Raw genomic sequence first — 26593 nt, 5'->3', positions numbered from 1 at the left:
GGCAACCTATTCCAGTGCTTGGTCACTAAATAGGACAGAAATTCTTCCTCATGTTCAGGTGGAAGTTCCTGGGCATCAGTTTCTGCCCTTTGCCTCTTGTTTTACTGGGTGGCACTGCCGAGCAGAGCCTTATCCATCCTCTGACACCCTCCCTTTAAGACACTGATAGACATTGATGAGTCTCATCTCAGTCACCTCTTTCCGAGGCTGATCAGGCCCATCTTTCCTCACAAGTGAGTTTCTCCACATCCTTGACGAACTTCGTAGCTCCAACACCCTGGGCTCCGCTCCTGGGGCAGCGCAGCCCCTCACCCCGACCGCACCGCAGCTGTGATTCGGAAGAGCAGACTCCCTCCCTCACGCCCTGCCCCGAGCGCCGGGACAAAGGCGGCGGTCCCGCCCGGGCGAGGCGGAGCCGGGCCGGGCTGAGCCACCGCCCGGCCGCTTTATCCGCCCGCCGTGGGTGGCGGCCGGCGCAGTGCGCATGAGTTCGGGGCGGCAGCTCGGCGGAGCCCGCGGCGCTGCTCCGGCCACCTGCCCGCCCTCCTCCCGGGCTCGTTCAGCGCTCGGCTGGGAGAGGCGCGGACCGCAAAGCCGGTGAGTGCGGTCCCTCCTCGGGGTCTCCTGTCGCCCTGCGGGGGTCCCCAGCTGCGGGGGTCTTGGCTCTCCCGGCTCCCCGGCTCGTCCCTCCCGCCTCTGGGGTCCGCTGGCGTGAGGGGACGAGCTCGCACCGCCCCGCCGGCCCCCGGCTCGGTCTCGCTGCGGGGAGAGGCCGCGGAGCTGCTGGCCCCTGCCAGCCCGCCACGGCAGTGCTTCGGCGTTTTTCTTATTACTCACTAATGGATTTTTAATTATTCGTCCCTCCTGTTCCAAGAGCAGCGGCGGCCGGGACGCCGGGTGCTCCGTGCGCTGCGCGGGCTCTGGGCGGCGGGCGGGACCGGGGACAGGGACCGGGACCGGCTCAGCCCCGTAGAGCAGCTTTGGGCTTGGGTTACTTTTGGTACACAGGGGGAGAAGAGAAAAACTGTCAGCAAACTGCTGCCCTGCCGTGTGTGAGGCTTGGCTTCCCACTGTTGAGCTGTTAGGAATTTTTTTACCCCTGTGGATTTCTTGTTCTTCCGTAGCGTAACCTAAAATTTGCCTCTGCTAATCGGCAACTTTAAAAAAAATATTTGAGTGAAGGTTTCATACCTGTAAAACTTTTATGTGTGCTGTTCCTGCCTGACTAAGGATGATGAGGAACAGCTGCCTTTGTGCCTCCTCTTTGCTTTTCGGCCGTCTGCAATTTCGGGTTTCCATTGGAAAAGCTGCTGGTGTAAACAGGAGCAGATTCCCGTTCAGGAGACTTTTCTTCCCCTTCCCCCTGTCAGGTGCCTTTTCCATCTGGAGGTGGTAAGCATGAGATGGCTTGTGCTTCTTAATATCTTAATCTTAGGTGGTTTGGGTGAGGTTTAGTGCGTGTTAAGAGAAAGCACAGCCTTAAAAACATTCTCGGGATTTTCAGTAATCCAGGATCTCAAGGGCATGTTTCCTGAATAGTTTTTGTTTCAGTGTGGCAGCGAGAGGAGGTTGCTGGAAGTGGAGCTCTTGTGTTTGGTCCTGTGCATGGGTGTAGCAAGAGATGATTTCTGTGGTAACAAACATGCAGATGAAATAGGAAAGAGATAAGACAAGAGATAAGATGAATATTTCTGAACTTTTTCCAAGGATTTTAAGCTGTAACAAGTATCGGAAATGTAACAGTTTTTTCCTTTCCCCTCCCTTTTATGAAAGACAGAAGAAAAGCCTTCTTTCCAAACCCTAAAGCATAAGTCTTAGCTTTAAAAGCTTTTGCAATTTCTGGCTTATGCTAATAAAAAGGTATTATTTTAAGACTTTGACATAGATCCTTGACTAATGCAGCATTGTAGATGGCCTTCTTTGTACAAGTACTACTTAAAAGAATTATGATTGTGGCTTTTCTCCTTCCTTTGCAGGAATTACTGTTGTATAAGGGGGGAGCTGATGTTTAAACAATAAGAGGGGAAAAATATTGCTTGCTTGGGTCTCTAAGAAATGAAGATATTGCTTATTTCTCAGAAATGAAACAGATTTTCCCAGCAGTGTCTTTCTTATCAGTGATTTGTTTGGGGGTTTTACAATAGGGAGTGAATGAGTAGAATGAAGTTTTATGACTAGAAGTGCAAGTAATGCCTGGCATTAGAAAGGAACGGGGAGATTTCTATATTGCATCTCTGTTTTGTCAGTAGTAACACTCTTGTCATCCTGTTAGTTATAGCTGCTTTTTTTCTCTGCATGCCTCTGAGAGAAATATTAACCGAGAATGTTGGCAGCCAGACTGCTGGTTGGATATAGTAACTGGAACAACTTAACTCCTGAGCAGTTGACAAGTCTCAGGCTGACTGACCTTCTGAAATACTGGAGCATGAAAATAAATGAGTATATGAATGTGGCTTTCAAAGCCAGCCAGACAGGCTGTTACTGTTACCAAATCCTCCCTTCTCCTTTTTTTTTTTTTTAATTAAAAAATAAAAGCGAGTGCTTTTAATTTCCAGTATAACTAACTGCTTAAATATATTCTTTTCAATTGGGTGTGTATGCATTACCCCTGTACCTAGTAAAGTCCAGGGCCCAGAGCCTACTGCTCTGTTTTGCCAGTGCTGTTTTCAGCTTTGTTTACCTTGGGCAGGCAGACCTTTATGTACTGACATAGGAATGAAACGTCCTAAATTAGTTAATTTTTAAAGTAAACAGCCATGTTTTGTGCTTCAGACGTCCTCTGCTTTCTTCCCTACAGCAGTCACAAAAAGAAACATAGGAGAGCAGCATAAAATCCAGTTGTGAGACCGTGACACAGATGTACTGGGGCTGAAAATTGTCTTGCTATCCTAAATACTGTGTAAAACAGGATTTGGCTCACCATTGCTATGACTGTAGCAGCAGTTACATAATGAAACCCTAAACCCCGGCAATGCTGCACCTGTAACAAGACAGAAGTTGACTAATTACAGAGGCGTCTGTGCCTGAAATTGTTTATGTACACTTCATGGTTCTAAAGCGTTGGCTGTCACAGATAGCACCACCCTGATGTTAACAGGGGGGATTTAAAAAGAGTGACTTGAAAAGAATGGGATGTTTTCCTTGTTGAAATTTCCATAAGGACATAGGAAGTCAGAGGAGCACTCAGCCATCACCTGGATGTGTTTAAAGCCCCATACAGGACTGGATGAGGCAGCTCTGGGTATCACATGCAGTTCTCCCCCTGAGCAGCCACTGGTCATCAAATCTCAACTGGAGAGTACCAGTGAGATCCTTATCATTATCCGTGGGTAAAGCCTTAATCTACAGAAAAGTAACTACCTGTCACTGGCTGTAGTTTTATTTTTAGTTGGGGCAGGAAGGGATTCTGTCACTGTACATGAGTGGGAACTGTGAGCACTTCAAGGATCTTTGGTGGTTTAATCCAAAATGTTGTATAGGAGCCTTTGCCACTGGCCTTCGTGTCGGGCAAGAGGATTCAGCTGAGGCTGTTGCTGATGTAGTGAACTGGGAACAGAGTTTATTTACAAGGGAAAAGGCAAAGATATGTGGGCACATGCATCACAGATGCCTTTTTTTTACCCTGATAAATTCTGTTTTGAGGGTGGACTAATGTGCTTAGCATCATCAAATCCTGCACTGGTATTCCACTGCCTTAAAAGAAGGAGCGTTTCCCAAACACTGCAAAGAGGAGTATGAGGGTAGTGATGAGCTGTGCTCTTGTGCTGGCTTGGTTGTATGTAACAAAGTCTCTAAATCATAGGGTCTCAAAACAGTAAAAAGGATGTTCTTAAAAATCTGGAAAGACCAGTTAAGAATGAAGCACAGTATGGAATCCTCATTTTCTGGTATCATCAGGCTTGGATTAAAGTGGTCAAAGGTGTGACCTTAGGCATTGTTTCTGAGCAAAGCATGATTTGAAGAATTCAGTGTAGTAATTGAATTATTACTTAGGTGGTAAAAATGTTAGTTTGTGATTGTTTCCTTTCTTTTTAAGTGGTTGCTACATTTGAGGTCCAATTCACCGAACCATTTCAGTGTGTGATAGAATGTCCTAGTGAAGTCAGACAGATTTAAATTTTGCTGAATTGGTGCCTTGCCCATCTAGTTCTTTCAAAAAATGTATGTACACAGGATTAGCTATTTCACTGTTGGCAACTCTCACAAATTCTAGTGCAAGTTGCATGAATGACATTCAGTGTGTTTCTTGAGGCTCCAGCTTCCAGATTTAGAGCACTGAGAGAATCTTTGTTTTTAGCTCTAAAACTAACGGATTTTGTAGCTCCCCAGCCTGTAGAGGAAAGTTTGAATTGTCACAAATGTGCCACAGAAACCAGAAAGTTTAAAACAAAATATTGGGGTTACATACGTTGAATTCTGGGATACTTGTGTGGTTTTTGTCACTCTATAATTACTTCAATGTAGTTGTATATCTGTCATGGGCTGCCCTGAGAGCTCCCTGAGTTCACACTTGGCTAAACGTTGTTCAGTCCTACTTGTCACCTGTTCTGCAAATCAATATTGATGTCCAAGGAAGTATCTATAAAAATGCTGTTGGCCTGGCTCTCATTTAGCAGACCTTACTGTCATGGATTCTTTGTCTGTGTATTTTTTGTTGTTGTTGTTCTTTTTCTATTAATGGTCAGTATTTCTATTTGTTGGCCATACTGTGGTGACAGTTCCTCTCTGAACAAGGGCAGGAACATTTCCAGGTTATTGGATATTAAACAGCCATGACTGTTTCAAACACATGGGGTTTTCTTAAGCAGATAAAGACTGTGAATCATACTCAATGTTATCACAAGCTTCTACATGTGTGATGTGGAGAAGAAAAGGCAGAATTTAACCATGTTGGCCAGTTTTGGTTTACCTTGGTTCCTAAACATCAGCTGTTTGTTGTTACTTCAGTTGTGTTTTGTTTCTTTCTGTAAGAACAGCTTATAAATTTACTGTCTGATTCTGTGTGGGTCTTATATGTTCAGCAAAGCCTCATCAGTTTATCCTGTGCACTCCTGGAATTAGTCAGCTTGCCTATGAGGTTTGGCCTCTGTGGGCAGCACTGTTACTTAGTCTGTTATCTACCAGAAAGCTTCAGTCTTACTGTATATCACAGGAGTAGGGTTACCCCTAAAACTCAAGGATTTACTCACATACTGAAGGACGTAAGAAGAATTCAGTTGCTGATAGTCCCGGTCAGAAGGGGGAAATGTGTCCACCAAAACTAACCATCAGAAGGTTTTGAGGAGTTTGGAACAGCAGCAGCTCAGTGAAAACATGTCATGGGCCAGCTGGTTTTGTTCAGCTCTGGTCTTGTGCAGCTGGTCAAAGGTGTGTTGCAGGAGCACTTAATACAAGGAAAAATTCATGAGGTTATTAGACACAAATACCTGGCCTGTTTTGGGAAGGAATCTGAATTAATTCCTCCTCTCCTTTGCCTTGTTTTACTGCTCTGCTGCTGACTGCCAGAGGCTGATAAAGGTTTCCAGTCTGTCCCTGTACCATCATTTTTATAAAACCCATCCCATAGTAACACTTCTAATGACAACAGATGCTTAACTCTCCAAACTCAGGCACCACCATGGAGTGCAAGGAGCTGACAGTGTGTGCAGCACTGAGTGTGTGCTTTGCTGTGTCTGTGCACAGCTGACAGATTAAACCAGCCTGAAGTTCACAGGCCACTTCTTCTGTTTCAGTTGAATCACTGAGAAAGAGCTGGTTAAGAACAAAGGCAAAGTTTGTGATGCTCAGAGTACAACGAGGCTTAGAAATCTATCTTGAGAAATGTTTCATGCAAAGAGTGTTCTAGAAATTGTATGCATAGTGAAAGGGACAGACTGGTCTTGTACCCTTTTAAAAATGTATGATAATTTTCTAAAAATTGTCAACTCACCTTAAGTATGTTGTGCAGTTAATGGCCTGGTGCTGTCTGCTGACTTTTGGCTCCTGGCTTACGTAGCAGTTGATTTTTAGCATTTAAATGTCTTGCACTTTTGTGGGATTGATCTTTTTGCCTATTAAGCTAGTCTTCAAACAGGATTGTTAATAAAAAATTCTTTCAATCTCCTGCTACTATAGAAAAAGTCCCTTGTAAATGCTAACATTCAGCTTCAGTGAAGAAGTAACCTTAGTCAGCAAAACTATAAACATATCCTATTTGAAAGGACAGACCGCACCTTATCTTTGATGGTAACTTAATACATTCTCTCTGAATTATTTGCCTCTGTCAAAGCAAAATTAAATCTTGGGAGGTGAAGTTCAGTGCTAACTTTAGAATCTTTCAATTTCCTCCTTCTACTCTCTTAAAAACAGGCATGATATGTGACTTGTATTGTTCTAAATATCTCATAAAGGCTATCTTTGCTGTAACCAAGAAGTGATCACTTCAGATGATAGAATCACATCTGCCCTAAAATGCATTTCTGGTTTAATATCTGGGATCCTTTCTCCAAATAGTACTGTTCCTGTCACACTTCTGCACTCCTGTGTCATGGTCTGATATTTTTCTATTATTAATCCCTAATGGTAAAGGCACGCATCTCTTAAGCCAAGCTAGAAAATACCCAGCTACAATGACTGAATAACAAATCCCATTGCGAGCAACTTTCATTTTTAATGCATCTCTGAAGGTCAGGAGGAACAGCTGCCTGTCGTCCTGCTGTTCCTGCTCTCTCTGAGCAAGGTTACCTTATTTTTGAACCCTGCTTGTTACCTTGGCAATCCTACTGAAACAGACAGTGGGGTCTGGAAATTCATTAGATTCTTGGCTATTTCAATCTTAAACTTATAAAGTCTTTCACTTAATAGAGATCACATAAAGAGGATGAAGGGACTTCACTGTTCACCATGATTAGGAGAGGAATTTGTCTGTAAAACATGCTGTATGTATTGCAGCAGTGCTGGACAGCCTCACATCAGCTTTAGCTGCTCTAGACACTGTACAAAGGTGTAGGAGTTTCTCAAAGCATAAAAAACACAGAAAAGGGGAGAAGAAATAATGTATCTGAATGGATTATGATTTTATTGACATGTACCTTTGATGTGTTAATGATGATGCAAAAGGTAGAAGAGAAATAAAATCATCCCCCACACCTTTTCTGCTGGCTCACAGGCCATTGCACAGCTCCCAAGTTTTCTGAAATGAGTAAAACTCCCAAAGAAGCCCCAGCTTCCAACACAAAAGCAGGACCAGTGCTGTAATGTTTGATACTGGCTCTTGTGTGGGCGGCTCTCTGAACCAGTCACATTCACTGCCTTTAGTCACTGTTCAGGAGCTTTGTGAAACATCTGAACTGGAGCTCCAGAATGAGTAATGGGAGCTTGCTGGGAGCAGAGTTATTTGTTGTTATTTAGAGTTCGTGGCTTTAATGTTTATTGCTGCTGAATCTGAGTGTTCCTGCTGTCCTGAATGCAGATAGCCTCCCATGAACTTAGTCCTGGTTAAACTGAAGTACTGCTGTTGGAAAAAGCAGAATACTTCTTAAATACTTCTCCCTCAAAATCTGGGCCTCTTGATTTGTTTCTTGGTAACATTGATTAATATCTTCTCCTGGTTAATCTTTAAATGTGGATTTTATTTATGGTATCTGTTGTAATCTGCAGCAGTGACCTTTCATAATATAGTCCATAAAATCTTCATAGTTTTGAGTGTAATTCTAGAAATCTCATAGTTGTCTATAGCATCACTGAAGAACTGAACAAACATGGCATATTCAGTTTATATTGGGGGACACCTGGATAAAAATTTGATGCTGCAGCTTAAAATTGCTGAAGAGAAATATTTGCCTTGTGTTGAATGTCAGTAGAAGTATTCACCTCTTGCTGGTCTTTCTTTTCCATCTGAACATCACCTTGACAGCCAAAGGATGGAATCTGAAGTCAGTGGGACTTTTCTGTGAATTTCAGAGGTGTCAAGATTCTCCCATAGTCTTGCCTTCTAAAAATCATATATGGATTTGTGTGTGTTTGTTCATGTGTACGATTTCAGAGGAGTCAAGATTTTCACTGATAGTGTTGGCTTCTAAAAATTGCATATATTTTCTTGTGTGGGTGTGTTTGTGTGTGGCTTTTCAGCACCATGGGGTTTGTTGGAGATGGAGCTGCTGTTGGAGGATGTGTTCCACACTTGGGCTGCCGTTTTCCTGTTTAGCTTTCTGCAGCAGCTGCCTCAGTGCTCCTGTGTCTGCCTGTCCTGAGAGTTTAAAAACCAGGACCATGTTTCTACCTCTCTGGGCATCACTTAAAGCCCATTATCCTGAGGAAGCATTGTATCATTGATAAAGTTCTTAATAGGGGAAAAAAAAGGAAGAACATTCTTTTTGTGTAAAAGTAAGACTAAATTTGATCATTAGACCTAATGTTCATAAGAAGGGCTCTGAGATGTTTTTGTTGTGGCAACCCAGCGCTCTGGGTTGTGGATGTGCTTCCAAGACTTGCTGGACTGCAGCCTAGCTACATTGTGTGGGAACTTTCCCACAGGACACGTTGGTGCTGCCACGCACCTCTGGTAATGTCATAGCCCTCTCCTGGGAGGAGGGATCAGCAGGATGGAATTGTTGCTCAGTATTGGCAGATGTTATCTCACTGCTATGAAACACTAATCAGCTTACCAGAAGGCTCTGGTTTCTCAGCCCACAGCTGTGGGGAGCAAGGAGAAGCAATCCGATTGAATTGGAAATGCGGGCTTGACTTTGCTTCTCGTGTCGTGTCGCCTCTTGGGCTGTAACAAAGGGAGAAGCACTTGGGAAGCAGGAGCATCTCATTTAATTTGTGCAGTGTCAGGGGAACGGTGTCCATTTCCCAGCTGGTTGCATATAAGGTGGCACCTCAGAGCCAGCTGTTTTGAGGAATGTGTCACTGCTGTCCACGGGTCACAGGCAGGGTGGGTGGAAAGGTGGAGTGTTAGCAAGCAAGGCAATTGCTCATTGCAAAGGGTGGTTTAATGTGTTGGGTTCTGTGTTTTGTCTACCCCCTGCTCATGGTGTTAGTGCACTGACTTTTGTATTTGTGTCCTTGATAATAAAAGTTCTACCAGAGTGTTTTGGGAGATGATGACAATTCAGAGGTTTAACAGAACTCTGGGCACAGGGAAAGCTTAAAATACCAGGGGCTTTTGCTCCAGTGAGTGTTGGTGCATACGTCTGTTTCAGTAAGTGTCTTCCAAATGTACAAGTACTGTTTCTTCATGGCTGAGTGAAATAAAAGCTCTGGAAGCTTTAAAATGCAATTTTTAATGCGCTGATACAAAAATGGCTCCAAGTTCTGCTCATGGATCTTTCACCATAAGCAGGTGGCATAGAACTGCTTCAGTAGCACGAGTTAACTGCAGCAGTGTTAGGAAATGAATGGGTTCTGTTTCCCTCATATGATCCAATAAATAGAATTCTTGCTTAAAACCAAATAATGATAAAGGTACTTGAGCTGGGCCAGTTGGTATCTCAGCCAGTGGGATTTTGTTACTGTTAATGATGTGCCATAATGGAAAACACAAACTGAATTTGTAGGACAAGGGTATATGCAGAGACCTTGCTTCGAACTGTCCGTGGGCATCTGGTTTGGAAGCACGAGAGATGGGCTACAGAAACTTTTTATGTTGGATTCTTAGTCATATTTTTGAACAAGAACTTTTTTAAAAGATACCCATTAAGCAATAGGAGTGTTTCAGGGCATAAAGATATGCCCTTTATTAACTTGTGTGGGATTTTTTTTTTGCCATTTATTTTCCATTCCTTTTCAAGTGTTTTAACAAGCAGACTTAACCCCATACCACATTGTTCTCTGTTCCCAGACATGAATAAAGCAAGCAGCCCCACGTAACACACTGATGGCATTCTGTGCTGCGTCAGGATCAGTAAGTCAAGAAGGTGTGATGCCTAGGAATCTGCTGGTGGATTCTCCTGAAATGGCGTCTGAAATCTCTCCGGAGCACACCCATGGGAGCATGGAAAGGGCTGGCAGCGTGGAGAATCATGGCAGCCAAGCTAGGTGCAGAAATCCTGCCTTGGTAAGTGTTTAATGAGCCTTGTGCATAGTGATACAGATTACATTAATAGCTCTGTCCACATCACGCGATTTTTGTTCTATTAAGATTGATTTTTGCCATTTCTAATCCTAAGTGGTTGCTGGTGTTGTCTCGGTTGTTAAACTCAAAGGCCAGAAATAACTTCTCAGCTTCGGTATAACAGCTTGTTATTCTGGTCTGATTGTCTCTTAGAGCTTGGAGAGTGCTCCTCTCCAGCCTTTCCAACCAGGAATGGCAGTAAGGGCTGTTCTGCCCTTGCTTTCTTAAATAGCTCATAAAAATCTCAAGAATAGTGGTTGTTCTGCACACTGCTTTTTGTTTAATCTCTTTGTTGACGCTTCTGTATAAAGGTCTCAGCTTATTCCACCTTAATTAGATGAGTAACAAATATGTCACCATAAACAAAGCCGTGCTGGCATTAGTGAGTATGAGTGTGTGGCCATTTAAATAGTGAGTGAGTAACTGAGGGAGTAGGATGCACTTCTGCATTCTTCCCAATTAGCAGGGTGAATCAGGTAGGGAACTCAACAGTACACTTTGTACTGTGGCAGGCTAAGCCTAGAAAGCAGGTATGGTTCCTTCCATATTTTTTTTAATCATCCCAACCATTTGAAAAGCATCCATTTTTAATTGAGGAAAGAGCACTCTGATAAACGTGCTTGCCCTAACTGGAAATCTAAATTTCTCTCTTGCCTTCAACATAGAGTTAGGCTTTCTGTCTCTTTCCCTCTGCCCTCCCTGATAGTTTCCTTTTAATTGTGGTAGTTTTCTGTGAAAGAGTGAGTGGCAAAACCTGTATTTATTTATATAGCTCAGACACACTCATGGTTTTGTGCTACTGTGTGAGCTTTCTGGCACCTGGAGGCAATTCTAAAGCTGTTCCTTTTTTTTGTTGTTTCTACTGAAAATACTTACTGTTAACATGACGCTGTATCCTTCAGCTTGTGTTGCTAGTTAAAACACAAAACAAGGATGATGAAATTTAGATCCTTAACTGTTTTTGATCTGTTCTAGAAAAAAGTTGTGAAGGATTGGCATGGGGGAGGTTAAGTATACAATTTAAATCAGGAAGTTAGTGTGTGTTGTTTATTTTATGAAAGCTGGTTGAATTTTAGAGAATTTTAGAGTGGAAGTAGTACTTTGCTAGAGAACTACAATTTAATTTTACACAGAATTGCAAGTTAATTTTGCTTATTACTCTACCACTAGTTTCCAGGTTAACACAGTAATAGTCAATTATGTTTCCTTGGGTTTTATTCTTAGCTGCAGTAGAAGCACAAGACTGGACATTTGAAAAAATCAGCATTGAATAACAAAGCTATGTATAAATCAGTCTGTTTGTACAGCTTCATCCCAGGTCTGCTGTGTCAGAAAATGACGTAAATTCCCTTAGTCCAGGTAGATGCTGCCATGTGATAACCCATATGATGATGCATCAGCCGGAATTGGAATCTCTTCCTACTCTGTAATGCAGTAATTTATAGATGGAGTAAAAGTTGGCTGCAGGCTTAGGCAATTCCCATCAGACCTGTGAATTAGCAGTTCACAGAGCCTTTCGTTTGTCCTGTTTGAGTTTGTGCATGAAGACACTGAATTGTGTACCAACAAATTTAATTGTGATGCTACAGATCCCCTTCCATGATTCTTCTTCCAGCAGTGGAGTAGGTGCCATGTCCAACAAGGCTGACAGCTTGCATGTGTGGAGTAACAGGTTGGATGATATAAACTCTTCTCAGTACAGGCATCATTTCATTTTCTGAATTTGAGAAGGGGTCTGTGTTAAACTGAACATGAAGGAAATTCTGCCTGTTCTGCCTAATTGCTGGAACATGCTGCTAGAGACGTTATCTTCTTGCCTCAGTAGTTTTGTTATAAAAGTTCAGAAGATGCAGAAGCTTTGATGGCCTAATGAGAAGAAAGGGATAGATGACTTTGTGTAGATGAAGAATTTCTATTATGCCAGTTCTGAGAAAGGAGGGGATGTATTTTCAGCCACACTGGACCTTCACTGGTTCTGAAACAGCAGCAACTAAAGACCTAACTGCCTCTTCATTTATCATTTTCCTGGATCTGTTCACCTAGAGATGTGGCAAGAAAGGTCAGGGTTGGCTTTGATTTTTTGGGTTCTTGTAATGGCATTGTAAAGGAAAGAAGTGACAGGCCCATACTGCTGCAGGTTTCTTCCTACTTGATTGTAAAAAACCAGGCTCTTAAGCTTCTCAGTGTCAAACTGCATTAGTCACTAAATATAACCTTTGTATTGCATCTGTGGAATTCAAACAAACCCAGGGATGTGATAATAGGGACAAACACTTGGACTGGTTTTAGCCTTTGCTGACTGCTCACAGCTGGTTTAGCTGACTCCTGGCTGGTCCTGCATCCTGTCTGTGCTGGCATCGCTTGCTGGGAACTGGTTGTCAGTTTAGGAATGACTAGGAGATGGACATCAATTGCCTTGTGCTAAAAAGGTCTTAAAATTCTGTGTGTGGGATCCTTCCCAGTCAGCTGTTGTCACTTCAGTTTAAGTTTGCCAGATTTCTCAGCTTCTCTTACCTATATAGTGATGCTTTCAGCTAATCTTTGACAACTGCAGGCCTCTGAGCCAAACTTATTTTTTTAAATGGAAAGCAAGATGCTGCCTGTATTTTTAGGAGTATTTCCATAGGAATTATAGATGTTCAGTTCTGGATTTATTCTGCCAAATCTGTCACAGCAGGTTGAGTTGAGATGAGAGGAATGTGTGCCTTGATATCTTCATTTCAGATGAACGTTAGTAACCATAAAAGTTGTTACATATGAGGACATGAATTTGCACATATATTTTGGGGTCTTTTTAACAAAGAGGGAATCCATACATCTGCTTGAGAGAAATGTGTTTTCTTTATGCATGGAATCAGTTGTGCTTATCCAAGGGTGAGGGCAAACAAAAACACTCTGTTCTTGGCAATTCTAGCTTCCAAAACCCAGGCTGGAATGACACTGCCTGACATATGGTAAAAGAATTAACTTGCTATGAAATACAGTTGCAGCAATTTAAGGACACTTAATTCGAAGATAAAGCTAGGTCTTGGATTTTTTTGAAACAATTTGTCTTGTTCCACTGACTGAATAGGCACAGACCAGCTTCTTAAAGCCAATCCTTCTTTCAGTGCTTCTCTCTGATCATTGGCCTGGGTATCTATTCTCAGCCATGAGTAACTGCTTTAGTTTCTACGTTTGAATAATGTGCTAGGACAGTTGTGCTACCTGTGAAAACCATGGCAGAGGTGCTGGTTGTACCTGAAGTGAGCTGTGCTAATTGGAACTGCATTAATAATGAGCTGTGTCAGTGCCTTGGATCTGTTGCTACAACTTTGGTACTTTACCTTCTGTATCTGAACATGTCTTACTGAGGGATAACTTTGAGGGATAGTGAGTTCTTGTTATTCTTGGTGGATCACATTGTTGGGTTTTTAATTTTTTTTTCCTTTGGATCAGATAAATCCTTGGTTAATGCCATAGTTCACCACCACTCTTTTTGGAGCTTTGGTGACCTCTAGAATTTGTTCAAGTGACTATTTCATTTGATCACTAATCAAATGGCTTAAACTGGGAGAGGCCATGACTCTAAAAAAGAGGTTTTGCTTGTTCTGATTGTTATTTCTTCAAACAAGCTTCCTCTCTAGCTCTAACAAGACTTGTCAGCCAGTCAGTGAAGATGGTTTGTCACTCCTGGATCCCTTGTGTAGTACAGGTGACATTCTGAACGTTTGTTACATAGACATGAAGAGCAAGTATGCTGTGAGTATTCTGAGCTGGCTCAGTGTTTTGTTTCACACACCCATTCATTTAACTCAGGGCTGACCTGGTTGTTTTGTAGTTGTGATATCTCTTGTAGCCTAAAAATCCATTGTTATGATCCTTGTCCTTTTTTTGGTTCAGTACAGATAATTCAGATGCAACAGACCTAATTCTAAGTGCACCATGTTGGTATCTCTTTACCTTAACCTCCCCAAAGAGAATCCACTGGGAATCCAGTGTGGATTTAGGGGTTCTGGAAAAGGACAGATCATGTCTGTTAGCTACTGCCACTTGTTTTCCTCACAATTTGAATGAGTCTTGTGATGCTGAGCTGCACTTCAGGTACATTCAAGGGAAAGACCTGAGATGGACTCCTTTCATAACATGAATGCCTTTTTCCTCCTTGACACTGATACTCCACAGGCTTTACTGTACTACAAGACCTTTCACCATGTCCAAGGACTTTGCCAAATAACAATACACAAAAAAATGAGAAGAATTTCTGTCTGTTTACTTTGTATGGATACAGCTGCCTTGGGGCAGGTGGAAGCCATTCCTTCCAGGGTGTGGAGAGAGCTATGCAATGCTTCATCCACTTTAAACTGATACTAGTATGACCTGGAAGCAGTGTGCCTTGGAAAAATAAGAGCCTGACTCCTAGCAAGGAATGATCTTGCTGTAAAGTGTGCTAGGGAGAATATAGATCCTGGAGGCAGTTTGGGCTCTGTGCACAAACTGTATCATTGTGCTTCAAGGCAGGATCTGGTATATAGAGATTATTCAAGCAGGTGGGCAAATCTGCTTTTTAAACCATGCTGATAGGCATTCCTGAACTTCCAGAGTGTTTTCTTTGTGTGTTCCACTACTTTTCATGGAATACTTGCATTAAAGTTTCTGTAGTGTGAAAGCTGACTGCTGCTTGTCTCACCTTCAGTGAATGTGGAGAACATTTGTTGGGATTATATGTGTGGTCAACTTTTTATATGTTAAAATATACACAGGGACACAGGGCTGCATCTGCCCACCACCCATTCATTCTCCCCTGTTTTAAATATAACATGCTCCATTATTTCAGCTTTCCTGTGCAGCTAGGTTTGCAACACTCCCTGCTTTGTTCTGGACCCTGCCCAGCTTGGCTGCATCCTTTCCAAAGTTCAGCAACTGAATCTGAACTCTGTGTTCCAAATGAGGATGTGCTGTCATGTCATCACCCTGGTTAATATATCCCAGAATGAGATCTGCATCCCTGAACAGCAGATTTTTTTCCCTCTTTATGGCACTTAAACTGACAGAATCACAGATTGTGCAGGTGCCTTGCAGTAACTTCATCTCAGCATCATTTTTTGTTCATCTGTGAGTTTATTTTTGGGGGCCGTGTTATAAAGGTTTCAGATCAAGGTATGTGCTTGTACCTATTGGTCGAGTCAATAACCTTCTCATAAGAAATTAACTTGGTGTGAAATTATTTGATTTTTTAATGAAATTGATTTAGTGACCTTTGGCTGAAATGTCTCCTCATTTTTCTCAATGTTGTTCTAACACAGTTTCTTTATCCCTTTAATTTCTATAGGCTGATCAGCCTAATTTTGTTTGTAAAAGAGATGTGTTCAGAGTTTAAGTAGATATTCAGCTTGCTTTCTTTAAAAGTAGGTTAGGAGTAATTTAGTCAGTTTATGATTTTAGCTCATCTAGTTTATCTTTTAAGTGCTTGTAGATAATTTGTTTCCTCACTTCGGACCTATTGATTATATGCTTTGCTACCTCTTATGAAGCACACGGGTACAATTATGCTCGTAAACCGAAGAAAACAGCACTCAATATTATAGTTCTTCTTCACCAAATGAAATGGTATTATTAAAACCATCAGATAGTGGGTTGTAGAGGAAGCACTTTTTGCCACAGCACACAATTACACTCTGGAACTCCCTGCCACAGAATGCTGTGAATGCCAGTCATTTCCATGGCTCAAACAATAAGATGAATTCATGCTAGAAAAGCTCATTAAGGGCTATTAAATACACAGATGCCGATGAATCTGGGAAGTCTTTAAGCCATATATTGCTGGAAACTGGAAGGATTTAGGGGAGGAAAGAATACGTCCATCCAATATACACAACACCCCTCCCAGCCTCTCTCCCTAGTCTTGTGTGCTCGTAGCTGCTGAAGGCTACTGAGCTAAATGGGCTTTTTGGTCTGATCCTGTGTAGTAGTTCATGTTCTTCTGTAATTCACTTGCTTTCAGCTTCAGTAACAGCACAGTACAATCCATTCCATCTCATTTCTTGTAAATCTAGTCAGAGGTACTTGACTTCTTCTGTGCTAAAGCTTTTATACATGTTCTCATACAGTTCCTGCATGCAGGGCTTTCCTTTTCACCCCTTCTAACATTAGAATTGCCTTGTTATTAACAGACTGTGGCCCAGGTGGTGCTACACTGGCCTTTGTACTACACATTAGTTTGATCCTTTCATGGCCCTTTAGAGAAGCATCCAGTCACTTCTTTCCCATGGAATTTGCCTATTAATTCTTCAGTGATTGATAAATCAGTTGAATCTGGCATTCTCCTGGTATTTTGCTAAGTGAAGTTTGGTTCCTTAGCAGGTTTTGGAAGATTTTTTTTTAAGCGCTGCAGATGTCTTGGGATTTCCTGTGGTGTTCTGTTTCTGTCAAAGCTGTACTGGTCTTAGGATTTTAGATCTGGATTGTTGTGGGCCTCTGGATATTGAGTCATTGTTTTGAACAGGTAGGAAAGGAATCAACAAATCTTTTCTATGAAATAGAATCTATTCTTCTTTTCTTTCTCTTATTACTTTTTTTTTCCTCTTTTATACCAAACACTGTTATAACAGACTCTTTCCTGTTTGGCATAAGCAGGAAATTTTAGCCGCACAGAAATCTAAAATATTAATGTCAGCTGAGCATACTCAGCTATTTCAGCTGTTTGCATCCCAAATGTCTTCTATCCAAGCAGTCTTTTAAATCCTCCTAATTTAATATAATTTTAAGCTGGGGCACAATATTCAAGTTTCAAATTCAGGCTGTCTTTTCACAGTAGTTTTAAAGTTTGTGGTGTTAAGTGTGTGAGATTCAGTTTAGGGAGGTGTGTTTGTGTATCAAAAGTAGGGAGTAGATGGAAACTATGAGGTGAATAACCCAAGTAGCTGAAAAGACTTTTCTTTGACTATTAAAAAACACAGATTCATCAAGAAAAAAGGAAGCCTGGAAAACCAGCCTGGAAAGAATATGATCTGTTCCAGTACCTGGAATATATAGAAAATGAACTAATTGCAAATAGACTTGGTAGCCTTAGTTAAAACCGCCACCTTTACTTTACAAAAATTCCTCCCATCTTTCTGAAGGCTTTACTACAATACAAGTAATACAGGTGGGAATAAAGCAAGTCACTGCATGCTTTACATCTCTGAGCTCCTTTGGTTTGACCAGCCTGAGTAGGTTTTTTCCACCGTGATTGTGTGTCTGAAATGGGATTGTTTCCTTGGCTGGCAGACTGAAACATGCCTTGCCTGAGGGAGTTTCTATCCAGACTGGATGCCTTGCATCTCAGTACAGTGCCCTGACCTAACACTGCCTACGCTCCAGAGCTGTTGGTTTTGGTTTTGTTTTTTTTTTTTTTTCTGATGAAATGTGACATTGATCATCTTGAAGGGAAACTGCATGAGGAAACAAATGGAACATCCCTGTGCTAACAGGGATGAAGTTGGCCTTTCACATCTTGGTATGCTATTTATTACAAATGTGTTTGCAAAGGAATTGTTACTCAATTTAGATCCTTTACCTAAAAGGACACTGCTCATTTCAGCAAGATCCATGAGGGATGGTTAAATCAGGCAAAGCTCTCCTGCAAATCTTACCTGGCATGGAAAAATGTTCAGTCTTGCAGCACAGAAAAGGATGGAAGGAAGTGCTTTTGGAAGTCTTTGCTTCCTTGCTTTATTCTTTGCTCAGCTCTTGACCAAACAAGTTAAGGTCATGTGGGAGCAGTTTTTTAGGTGCACACAGTAATTCCTGTACCATACTCTGGATTTGTTGCCACTGTGCCTTCTTAAACACAGCCCCCTCTTCTCTTCCTTTGCCTGTGTAAGTCTGGCTCTTGCAATGAGCTCACCCTCGACAAAAGGTTCTTGGAGTCCTGTTCAGCTCAGCTCAAGGCTACCTAACAAGGGCTCCTTTCCTGTCATTCTCTCGCCTACTAGACATAGCAGCCCTATGAGTATTTGGGTGGGGAAGGAAGGAGATTGCAACATGCATTAAGGAAAAAACCACACACACACACAAAAAACCCAACCAAAAAACAAAAAAGGAAGGCTTGTCTGTCTCTTGCTTTTCAAGTGCAGCTGTAAAACTTTCCTTGGCCTTTGAAAACTGACATGTGGTGGGTGTGAGCTGTGGACTACGTCACCCTTTGAAGTTCATCTTTTAAACCAGCAGTGGCAAATGGCATCCAAATTTTAGCTTTTGTAGCATTTTTGCTGCAAGCTGGAATAAGTTACTTATTTTGACAGTACACTGTGGATAGTAAGACTAAGTCAGAAATAACCACACCTTTGTACATCTTTCCCACCCACCAAATGTTCTATTGGCCACACAGGCAAAGGCAGCTAAGAACCTCAGAGCATTTATTTTCTCATCTGAGTGCTTGGAGATCAACTGCCACTGGGTACAATGCAGCACATTATATTTCTTAATCTATAGGCATTACTTTGCTACAGAGCTACGTTGTTTTTATTTTTAATGCTGAGAATGAGGATAAAAGCTTTGTTTGTGCAAGGAGTTAACAGGTCAAGCTGCACACAGGTTTTTTTAGTCTAATCTAATGTAAGATGATCTGAACAGGCATGGTGAGTTTGAAGCAAGTTGTGCTGCCCTAGCAAGAACGTGCTACCTCTTGGATATTTGTACTGCATACTTTTATGTATTTACCTAAATTGTCCTAGCCCTCTACTGAGAAGTAGCCTTTTTACCTTGTCTGCACGTGCAATGAGGTGTCCTTGGTGCTTCTTGTTGAGTTAGAGACAGCAAAGTTTACAGTATGTGCTTGGAAGGAGAGAAATTCAGTCCAGAAATGGGAAAACCTCACTTGCTTTTCAACAATATATACTTGCATTCCAGAACTTACAGCTCTCCTGGGAAATGTCTCCCCTGTATCCATTATTTTAATGCAGTGCCTTTCTTAATCATTCTTTGTCATCTTCAAGCTTCTGGAAAAGTGAGTGTTTCCCAGGGTGGAGGGAAAAGTTAGTGCTTTGCTGCCCAGCTTTGAATAATGACAATGTGTTAATCAAGTTAATTAAGAGTAGTGACTCAGAGAAAATGAAGACTGGATAATCCAAGCGATTATTTATCACTTCTGTGGTCTACAGGATTATTTCCTGCTGAAGAAAATAGCCCAAGGCACTATACTGTAGGGAACAGATCTTCATATTTATTCTTGGGTTCTCCTTTCTGTAACTCAAATCTTTGGAAATAATCTCCTTCCTTACTATTACCTCTTTGTAATCTCTTATGTACCTCTGGATAATTTATAGTTTGTAGTGGCAGAGACACTTCTCAGCTCCAGCTTTGCCTCTAGAAGCCAAGTCACTCTTTGGACTTGAGCTGAGAGGGAATCAAACCATTTCTGGGACTGTCCTGAGTGCACCCTTTCCCTCCCTTGTTGTTCCCCAAGCCTTGTCCCTGAATCTGACACAGAACACAGTTTGCCCCAGTTTGGAATCAGAGAAGCCATCCTAACCTTGGCACAGGTGAGTGTAGGGCTGCTTTGGTTTGTGGTTTTTTGGTTTGGTGGTGGTTGTTGTTGGGGTTTTTTAGGTGAGTGGGGTTTTTTGGTTTTTTTTTATTTGGGGGAAGAGTTGTAGCTCTTATGGCTTTTATAATCTTTTAGTAATTTCTTCTGTACAGCTCAAATGAAGACTTCTTTGCTAAACTAAAGGATGCAACACCAATTGCTACTCTTCCGATTTTTAATTTTTTTTTGTCCTGTAGCATTGTAATATCTAAATGTCTCTTTGGGAAGGTGTCAATCTCTCTTTTTTTTTCTTTTTTCCCCATAGGATGATGAAAGCTTGAAATACTTAACTCATGAAGAACAGGATGTTCTCATGTTCTTTGAAGAAACCATAGATGCCTTAGAAGATGACTTGGAGGAGATGGCCCTACGTGACAGTGGCATCCACTGTCAGTCCCCAAGGTCAACAGAGGAAAACGTGTCCAGTCACTCAGAGACTGAAGATATCATTGACTTAGTGCAGTCAACACCTGAGAGCAGTGACCATGAAGGCCCTCCCAGCAGAGATACAGAACCAGGTAGTTGTTTCTTGCAAGTATGGGTTTTCTTTTTGATCCAGACCTGACTTATTCCAGTTGTCCACAGAAACAACTAAAGAAATTCTGTACCTTCCTTGCTACCTCAAGATACATTGTCCATTTTATTGACAATTTAATTAATTGATAAATTTGTTACTCATCAGGAGCTCTAAGGATTGTGATTTTAATTTGCCTTAGGGTTTTTGAAATTCTTGCTGCTACTGTAACTTCTTTCCTCCTTTTTCCTTTTCCCTCACGGGGGTCATGCATCTATTGAAGTTGTTGGTTTGCTGTCTCAGTCCTCTGCCTGGAGACTGAGTTGTCACTGTTGTGCACAGTCACTGCCACAAGGCAGACTGTATTCACCAACCTGTTCATGCTCTGCTCTTCTCCAAGGCTTTTTATGATTTTTCTCCAAGGGTTTTAAGATAGCAGATTGTTTTCAGTGTTACTCTGTATGGGATTGAAAGGCACACAATCCTGTCAGTGAGTTTGTGACAAGATAGCACATTGTTTTTGTCACCCTGTAGAGTGCATTCTCTCTGTTTGGACAATGAATCTATCTAGCTAGGACACACAGTGGGACACAATGTGTCCTCTCTGGCTGTTTTAATAAAAAATAAGAACTGCAAAACTCCTACGAAGGAGCAGCCATTGAAGCACAGTGAAGAAACATGCAGACTGTGAGTGAAAGGCAGAGAGATGGCCATGATAGTGACACAGTGTAAATGTGGTGATTTGAGCTATAGCATTGCCTATGAGATGCCATTGCTGGGACTTCAGTTAGAGTTTCTTCTGGCTATATGGGCTGAGGTTGAGTTAGAAAGGAAGGGAGAAATGCTTCTAAAAGCAGCATTTTAGCTTGCATTCTGCTCTGTGTGAAGAATTAATGACAGTCTCTGCTGGTTTACCTTTTAGTGTTGGATGCCACTCGGAGAGCCGAGAGCCCTCAGCCAGCTGTACCTGCTGACCTTCCCCCACACCCCCCTGCACCACCACCAACGGTGTCTGAGACTCTTCCTCTTCCTCCTCCACCCCCTGCCCCAGTGCAGCACCCAAAGTTGCTCCGTTCCATCCCCACTCCTCTCATCGTGGCCCAGAAGATCTGTGAGCAGCAGGTGGAGAGCCGGGCACGCTTCCCCGGCGCCCTCAAGGAAGGGAATTCCGACAGGAAGAAAGCCCCGGTAGCCAACGGTGATCATCCCACAGCACCCAAGCACCCTCCTGCCCCCGCCCCCAAACTGCACCGGTTCCCAAGCAACATCAACATAACAAATGTGAGTGGCAAGGAATTCAGCGAGACCATTTCCAGAGCAGCGGTTAACGTCCAGGAGCGGCGGGCCCAGGTGCTGGCCAACATCAACGGGGGAGCTCTTCTGGCAGCTGAACTGGAGGAGAAGCTGCACAGAAACGATTTCTTGTCACGGAACAGAAGTTCTTCCTTACGGGATCTCTCCTCTGAGCAAACACGCTATGAAGCCCTGACAAAGCTTGGTCTAGTTAAGGGAAAGCCAGCTCAGGACCGAGTGGACCATGCCCCGAGCACTCAGCAGCTTGATGTGCAGCCCAAGCAGTCAGATGCTGTTACCAATGGATATCAAAACATCCACGAGGTTTTAAAAAGTGAGCCCAGCCCTTTCCTTCCTATGGGCAAAACTGTAACAATCAAACCAGAGGTGGCTCTTGCCACTAACAAAGTCGGCAGTGCACAGCAGAGCACAGAGAAAAGTTGTAATGATTATAAACAACCTGCTGTAAGCCTGGACATGAGGAGGAGGTCGGGTTCGCTGCCTAGACCTTCAGGATTTCGATCCCAAGGGATAACGGTGAAGTTCTCTGGCCGTGGCTCCACTGAAGAAGCCAGGAGAGAGGCACTCCGGAAACTGGGACTGCTGAAAGAGACTGCATAACTTGGATGGGAATGTTGTGGCAGTGGGGGGAAAGTCATAGCATCGCTTTGTGCTAGAACAGTCCCAACAGGACTGGGATCAAGTGGATTGGAAGAAAAAAGGGAAAGTTCTCTGCTTCAGGCAAGCCAGGAAGGTATTAGACACTGTGGAATGGCCACTTGTGTTTATCCCAGAAGGACTGGCACCACGAAGGGTCATGTACAGCAGTGGGGTTTGGCTCTCCTTCCTACAGAGATACTCATCTGTTGCTCTTTGTGATGAAGAGGAATTTTATTTAATTAATGCTGGACTGTAGCAGGCAGCATCTCGTTAATGAAGTGTACAGTGCAGTATTGTTGTACATAGCAAACTGAATGGTAGATCCTGCTTTTGCTCTTTCTGAAGCCAAAACAAAGAGCTCTGTCTGTCCTGCCCCTATTGTCTGTCTGTCTGTCCATGGGAGCTTGAGATGATGTCACAGCTGAAATTTCTGACAGTGTGACACCTTTCTGTGACTTTCTGTTGTCTGTGTTATCTGGCTTGGCTTCTTGCCCTGCCAGAGGTGGAGTCTTCTGCTCCCTTACTCTGCCCTTGACTCAGAACTGTGCACAGGGTGGCTTCAGCCTTGTCCTGGGCAGTGCAGCCCAAGCTTTGAGTGGGTGACTGCCTCACTGCTGCTGCACCTGGAGTCTCCCCTCCCTTCCCAGCCTGCTTCTCCTTCACGCCTGGGCAAGCCACGTGTCCAGGGAAAGGCACCAGGAAAGCCCCAAGGAAATGCCCCGAGCACAGCATTTCACACTGACAGCCAAAGAGTCTCTGACAATCTGTGACCCCAACTGCTCTGTCCAGGGAGGACCTCGCAGCAGAGAAGCCATAGGAACAAGTTAACTTTGTACCAAAAGCCAGACCTGTATGTCAAAAGTCTTCTCTTTTACATTAGGCTTACTGGCAAGGAACTGCTGCTTTTTGTAGCTGTACTACACAAATTATAAGTTCAGTTATTTCTGAAACTTTCATTTGGTCTTCCTGTAGTTTCACAGCCCTAAAATCCTCTGTTCACAGCCTTATTTGATTCTGCCCTGCCAATGCATAACAGAAGTTAGAGCCAAAATTGTTGGAGGCTATGTGGAGTTTCAGGAGAGCTGCATGTAGGAGCACATCATTCCTGAATGGTCCAAGTTGGTGGCATTTTGCCTTTGTTCAATAGACAAGATGGTAAAGATGGTCCCGAAATACATTTGTGTGTTAGTATGTTTTTGGGGGTTTTTATATGGCAAAGCTGCCCCTCCACACTGAAACTCCTTCCCTTTTTGTATTACCTGAAAACATCAAGAATAGCCACTTTAAATCAAATGCCAAACTCTCAATTTTTTTTTTGTTATTCCTTCATGTTTGATCTCTCACTGTTTTGGGTTTGGTTTTTTTTTCTAAAGGGAAAAACTGACTTACTCTCTGCACTTTCTAAGGCCTTGACCAACCCACTCCTTCTCCAAAGTAGCTGAGCAATAAACCTTGGAGAAGAGGAGGGGTGGCTCCAGCAGAAACTGACACACCCTTTGGCGAGGAGCTCTGACATAACTGTGATAAACAAGTTTGTACTTCTTGTGATAAAGTGTTTTAAACTTGCTGAGCTGTGCTTGTAAACGAAGCTGTCGTGAAGGAAAAATGTTTGTGTCATTCTCAACCTGCCTCATAAGTTAAGAGTTGTTTTGGTTTTTTTTTTTTAATTATCTGCTTGCTGCTTAAATTTTTAATTGTGTTGTTACGGTATCTGGCTGGTTCTGTTATGTAGTTATTCTTTTCAGCGTTTTCACTGGGTAAGTGATCATGTTCCTGATCATGTGACAGGCTTGCTATACAGAAGCAATCAGTAATTAAAATATGTGGCCATTCCTGGGCTGGCAGAGCACTTGGGCATGCATAATCAAACGTGAGGGGTGCTGCTGACACGAAAAGGGCTGTTTGTGTGCTGCAAGTAAAGCACAGGCTTGTTCTGCTGGGCTCTGAGTCTGTAGTCCTAAATCAGAAAGACAAGGGAGCACAGAAAATACACCCAAGCACGTGCTGCAGTGCAGGCTGGAGTGGAGGCTGACATGTGGATGATGCATCATAAGTTATTAACGTAGCCTGCTAAGTAAAATTAATGTTTCATGGCCTTTGTGCTTTAAATCCTGTTAAACCAAATTCTTCATTATGAATGTGAAGTACATACAAAGCAATCTGCACATCTAATCATTTCTTGCCAGCTCTTCTTTGAGTTGTTTACAGCTGAGAGTCCTTGCAAAGCAAATGGGGGGAAGAAAACCCTGACACTGTTTCATTGAAATTCAGTCCAGCTCAATAACTGTGTAATGTCACCCTACTTAAAAATACCCCAGATATTTAATATCTAAAGTTGCTGTATGCTGAATTAGCTGGATCATGTTCTCTCATCCTTTGTGCAGGGCTGTGTCCTCAACTGGTGGGAAGTGAGAGTTTGATCTTCATTAGGTAAAGCAGTTTCTGCCCAGGGAGGACTTGGAACGAGGTATTCATTGTGGCCCTTCATCATAGCAGATAAATTCTTCTCTGTGCCTAAAACTGTAGTGAGTAAAGCCATGTACTAAATGAAGTTAAGTCTAGCTGCTAATAACCTGTATATAAATTTAGCGTTATTTTGTGTATCTTGTTTTGTGTGTATATGTTGCTGTGATTCTACTTTCTTCCCCTTTGTGCTAGAGGTAACTGTCTTGCACAAATCTGATAAATCATCTATTAAACTAGAATAAACCAAATGAAATGATGGCTGATGGGAGGTGCCATTGTGTTCTTTGCCACCCAGTGGCATGACTCTTTCTTGGAGGAGGGAGTTGACTTTTTCTTAATGGCTAATAGTGATTTAATAACCTTTCATTTTGCAACTGTGGATGTGTGTGAGCCAGAGCCCAACCCTGTCATGGCAGGTGCTGGAGGAGGGACCAAAAAAAACAAAAAGGCTATGTCTGCCAAGAGATGTGTATTCTCACTGCTGGGCTTCAGCAGCTGTGATCAGGGTCCTTGGAATGAAATTCATCCTGAACACTGTTTGAATTAGACAAAAGCCCCTCTCTCACAATGTTTTGCATTATTAAAATGACCTTTCCAAGAGGAATATTTCATATGTGAAAGAAGAATAACATCTTTGTTTCCAAGGCTGTTACCATAAATGAGTGTGGTCCTGCTGAGTGTGGAAGTCTTCCTTGTTGCACAGGTCAAAGTTCCCTGTCAGAGGACATTCCTACCCATCCCCTCATCTGTGTTTGCTGCTTTTCTGTCTTTTGAAGAAGGATTTCTTTCAGGTGTTGTTGAGCATTTGTCCAAACCTCATGTGTTAGAGAGAATAGAAATCACTCTAGAAAAAAAGAAATACTTCCCATTTGCTTGAGCTACTTTTTTTTATCCCTGAGGCTGGATGTGGTGGCAGCCAAAAAGCAGCAGCAGGGGCAGCAGCCTTGTCTCCAAGCTTTCCAGGACTGCCTCAGGGCTCAGCTACCTGGCTCAGCCATGGCAGGGCAGGTGGCCTTTTGTAATTGTGTCCAGCTCCAGCCAGAGGGAGAGAATTTAACTTGGCTCAGTTTGTAATGGAACTTAAAGGAGGTTCCAGTGCCTCACCCGTGCTGCAGGTGAAGCCTCACAGCTGCCCCAGCACCTGCAGCCTTTCAAGTGGCTGCAGCTTAGGGAAGCAGCTTTGGATGTTTTGACTCCTGTTTTAGACACACACATACAGAATTTGGTTTTTCCCCTATAACAGAGACCTTCAGCAAGTGTTATCCACAGAGGGATCAGGGAAGGCAGGAGGCTGAAGGGAGGTGGTAGCTTTAACCCAGCAGCTTGGGCAGGTTTTTAGTCTCGTTTGTGTCTCGGCACAGAGTAACTTCCAGCTCTGCTGAACAAGCTCAGAGCGTTGTGCAGGTGAACCCAGCAAAGTGGAAATCACAGCCCTTCCTTAGCTGGCTGCTCACTGCCCTTCCTGGCCGAGGGGGAGCCAGGGCAGCACAGCTCAGGCACAGCAGCTCCTGCTGCAGTGGGATTGCTCTGGAGGCAGCGACAAAGGAAGGGCCTTGGAGCAGGGAGCAGCACTGGGACAGCTCGGGGACAGCAGTGGCCCATCCTGGGCATCCCCAGCTCCCTTTCCACTGGCCACTTTCCCAGCCACTCCTCCCCAGCCTGGAGGGATCCAGGGGGTTGTTGGGACCCAAGGGCACTTGGTGGTGTTGAACCTCATTCCCTTGGCCCATCAATCCAGCCTATCCCCATCACAGAATGACTAAACCTGGGAAGAAACCTCCAGGATCATTGAGTCCAATCCTTCTGCAGAGCCTCCCTGCCCTCCTGCTGATCAGCACTCCTGCCCAACTCCATGGAGCAGCCTCCCTTCATCCTCCCCTGCAGTTCATCAGTATTGATGTTAACCAGGGCTGGGTTAACCAGCCCCAGCCCTGAGTGACACCACAGTGACCTGATGCCACCTGGGTCCAGCAGTGTTCCCCACCGCTCCCTGGGCCTGGCCATGCAGGCAGGAGTA

At 43.2% G+C, this 26593-nt stretch overlaps 1 protein-coding gene across 2 annotated transcripts; it reads left to right on the top strand.

Moving 5' to 3' along the window:
• Nucleotides 1–439: 439 nt before the first annotated feature.
• On the top strand, nucleotides 440–24839 carry PROSER2 (proline and serine rich 2). 2 transcript variants are annotated; one of them, XM_063397052.1, is made up of 4 exons: nucleotides 440–597; nucleotides 9824–10039; nucleotides 19909–20161; nucleotides 21080–24839. In XM_063397052.1, exons 2-4 carry the CDS (start codon nucleotides 9860–9862, stop codon nucleotides 22069–22071), a joined length of 1425 nt encoding a protein of 474 aa, XP_063253122.1. In that variant the 5' UTR covers nucleotides 440–597; nucleotides 9824–9859; the 3' UTR covers nucleotides 22072–24839. The 2 variants fall into 2 exon arrangements, with proteins under 2 accessions (XP_063253122.1, XP_063253121.1); XM_063397051.1 differs by having other exon boundaries at nucleotides 19909–20164.
• The last annotated feature ends 1754 nt before the right edge of the window (nucleotides 24840–26593 follow it).

The sequence above is a fragment of the Prinia subflava genome, chromosome 4 (assembly GCF_021018805.1).
Source record: "Prinia subflava isolate CZ2003 ecotype Zambia chromosome 4, Cam_Psub_1.2, whole genome shotgun sequence".
Taxonomy (NCBI): Eukaryota; Metazoa; Chordata; class Aves; order Passeriformes; family Cisticolidae; genus Prinia; species Prinia subflava.
Note: the sequence above shows the minus strand (reverse complement) of the source record. Positions and strands in the feature narration are given on the sequence as shown.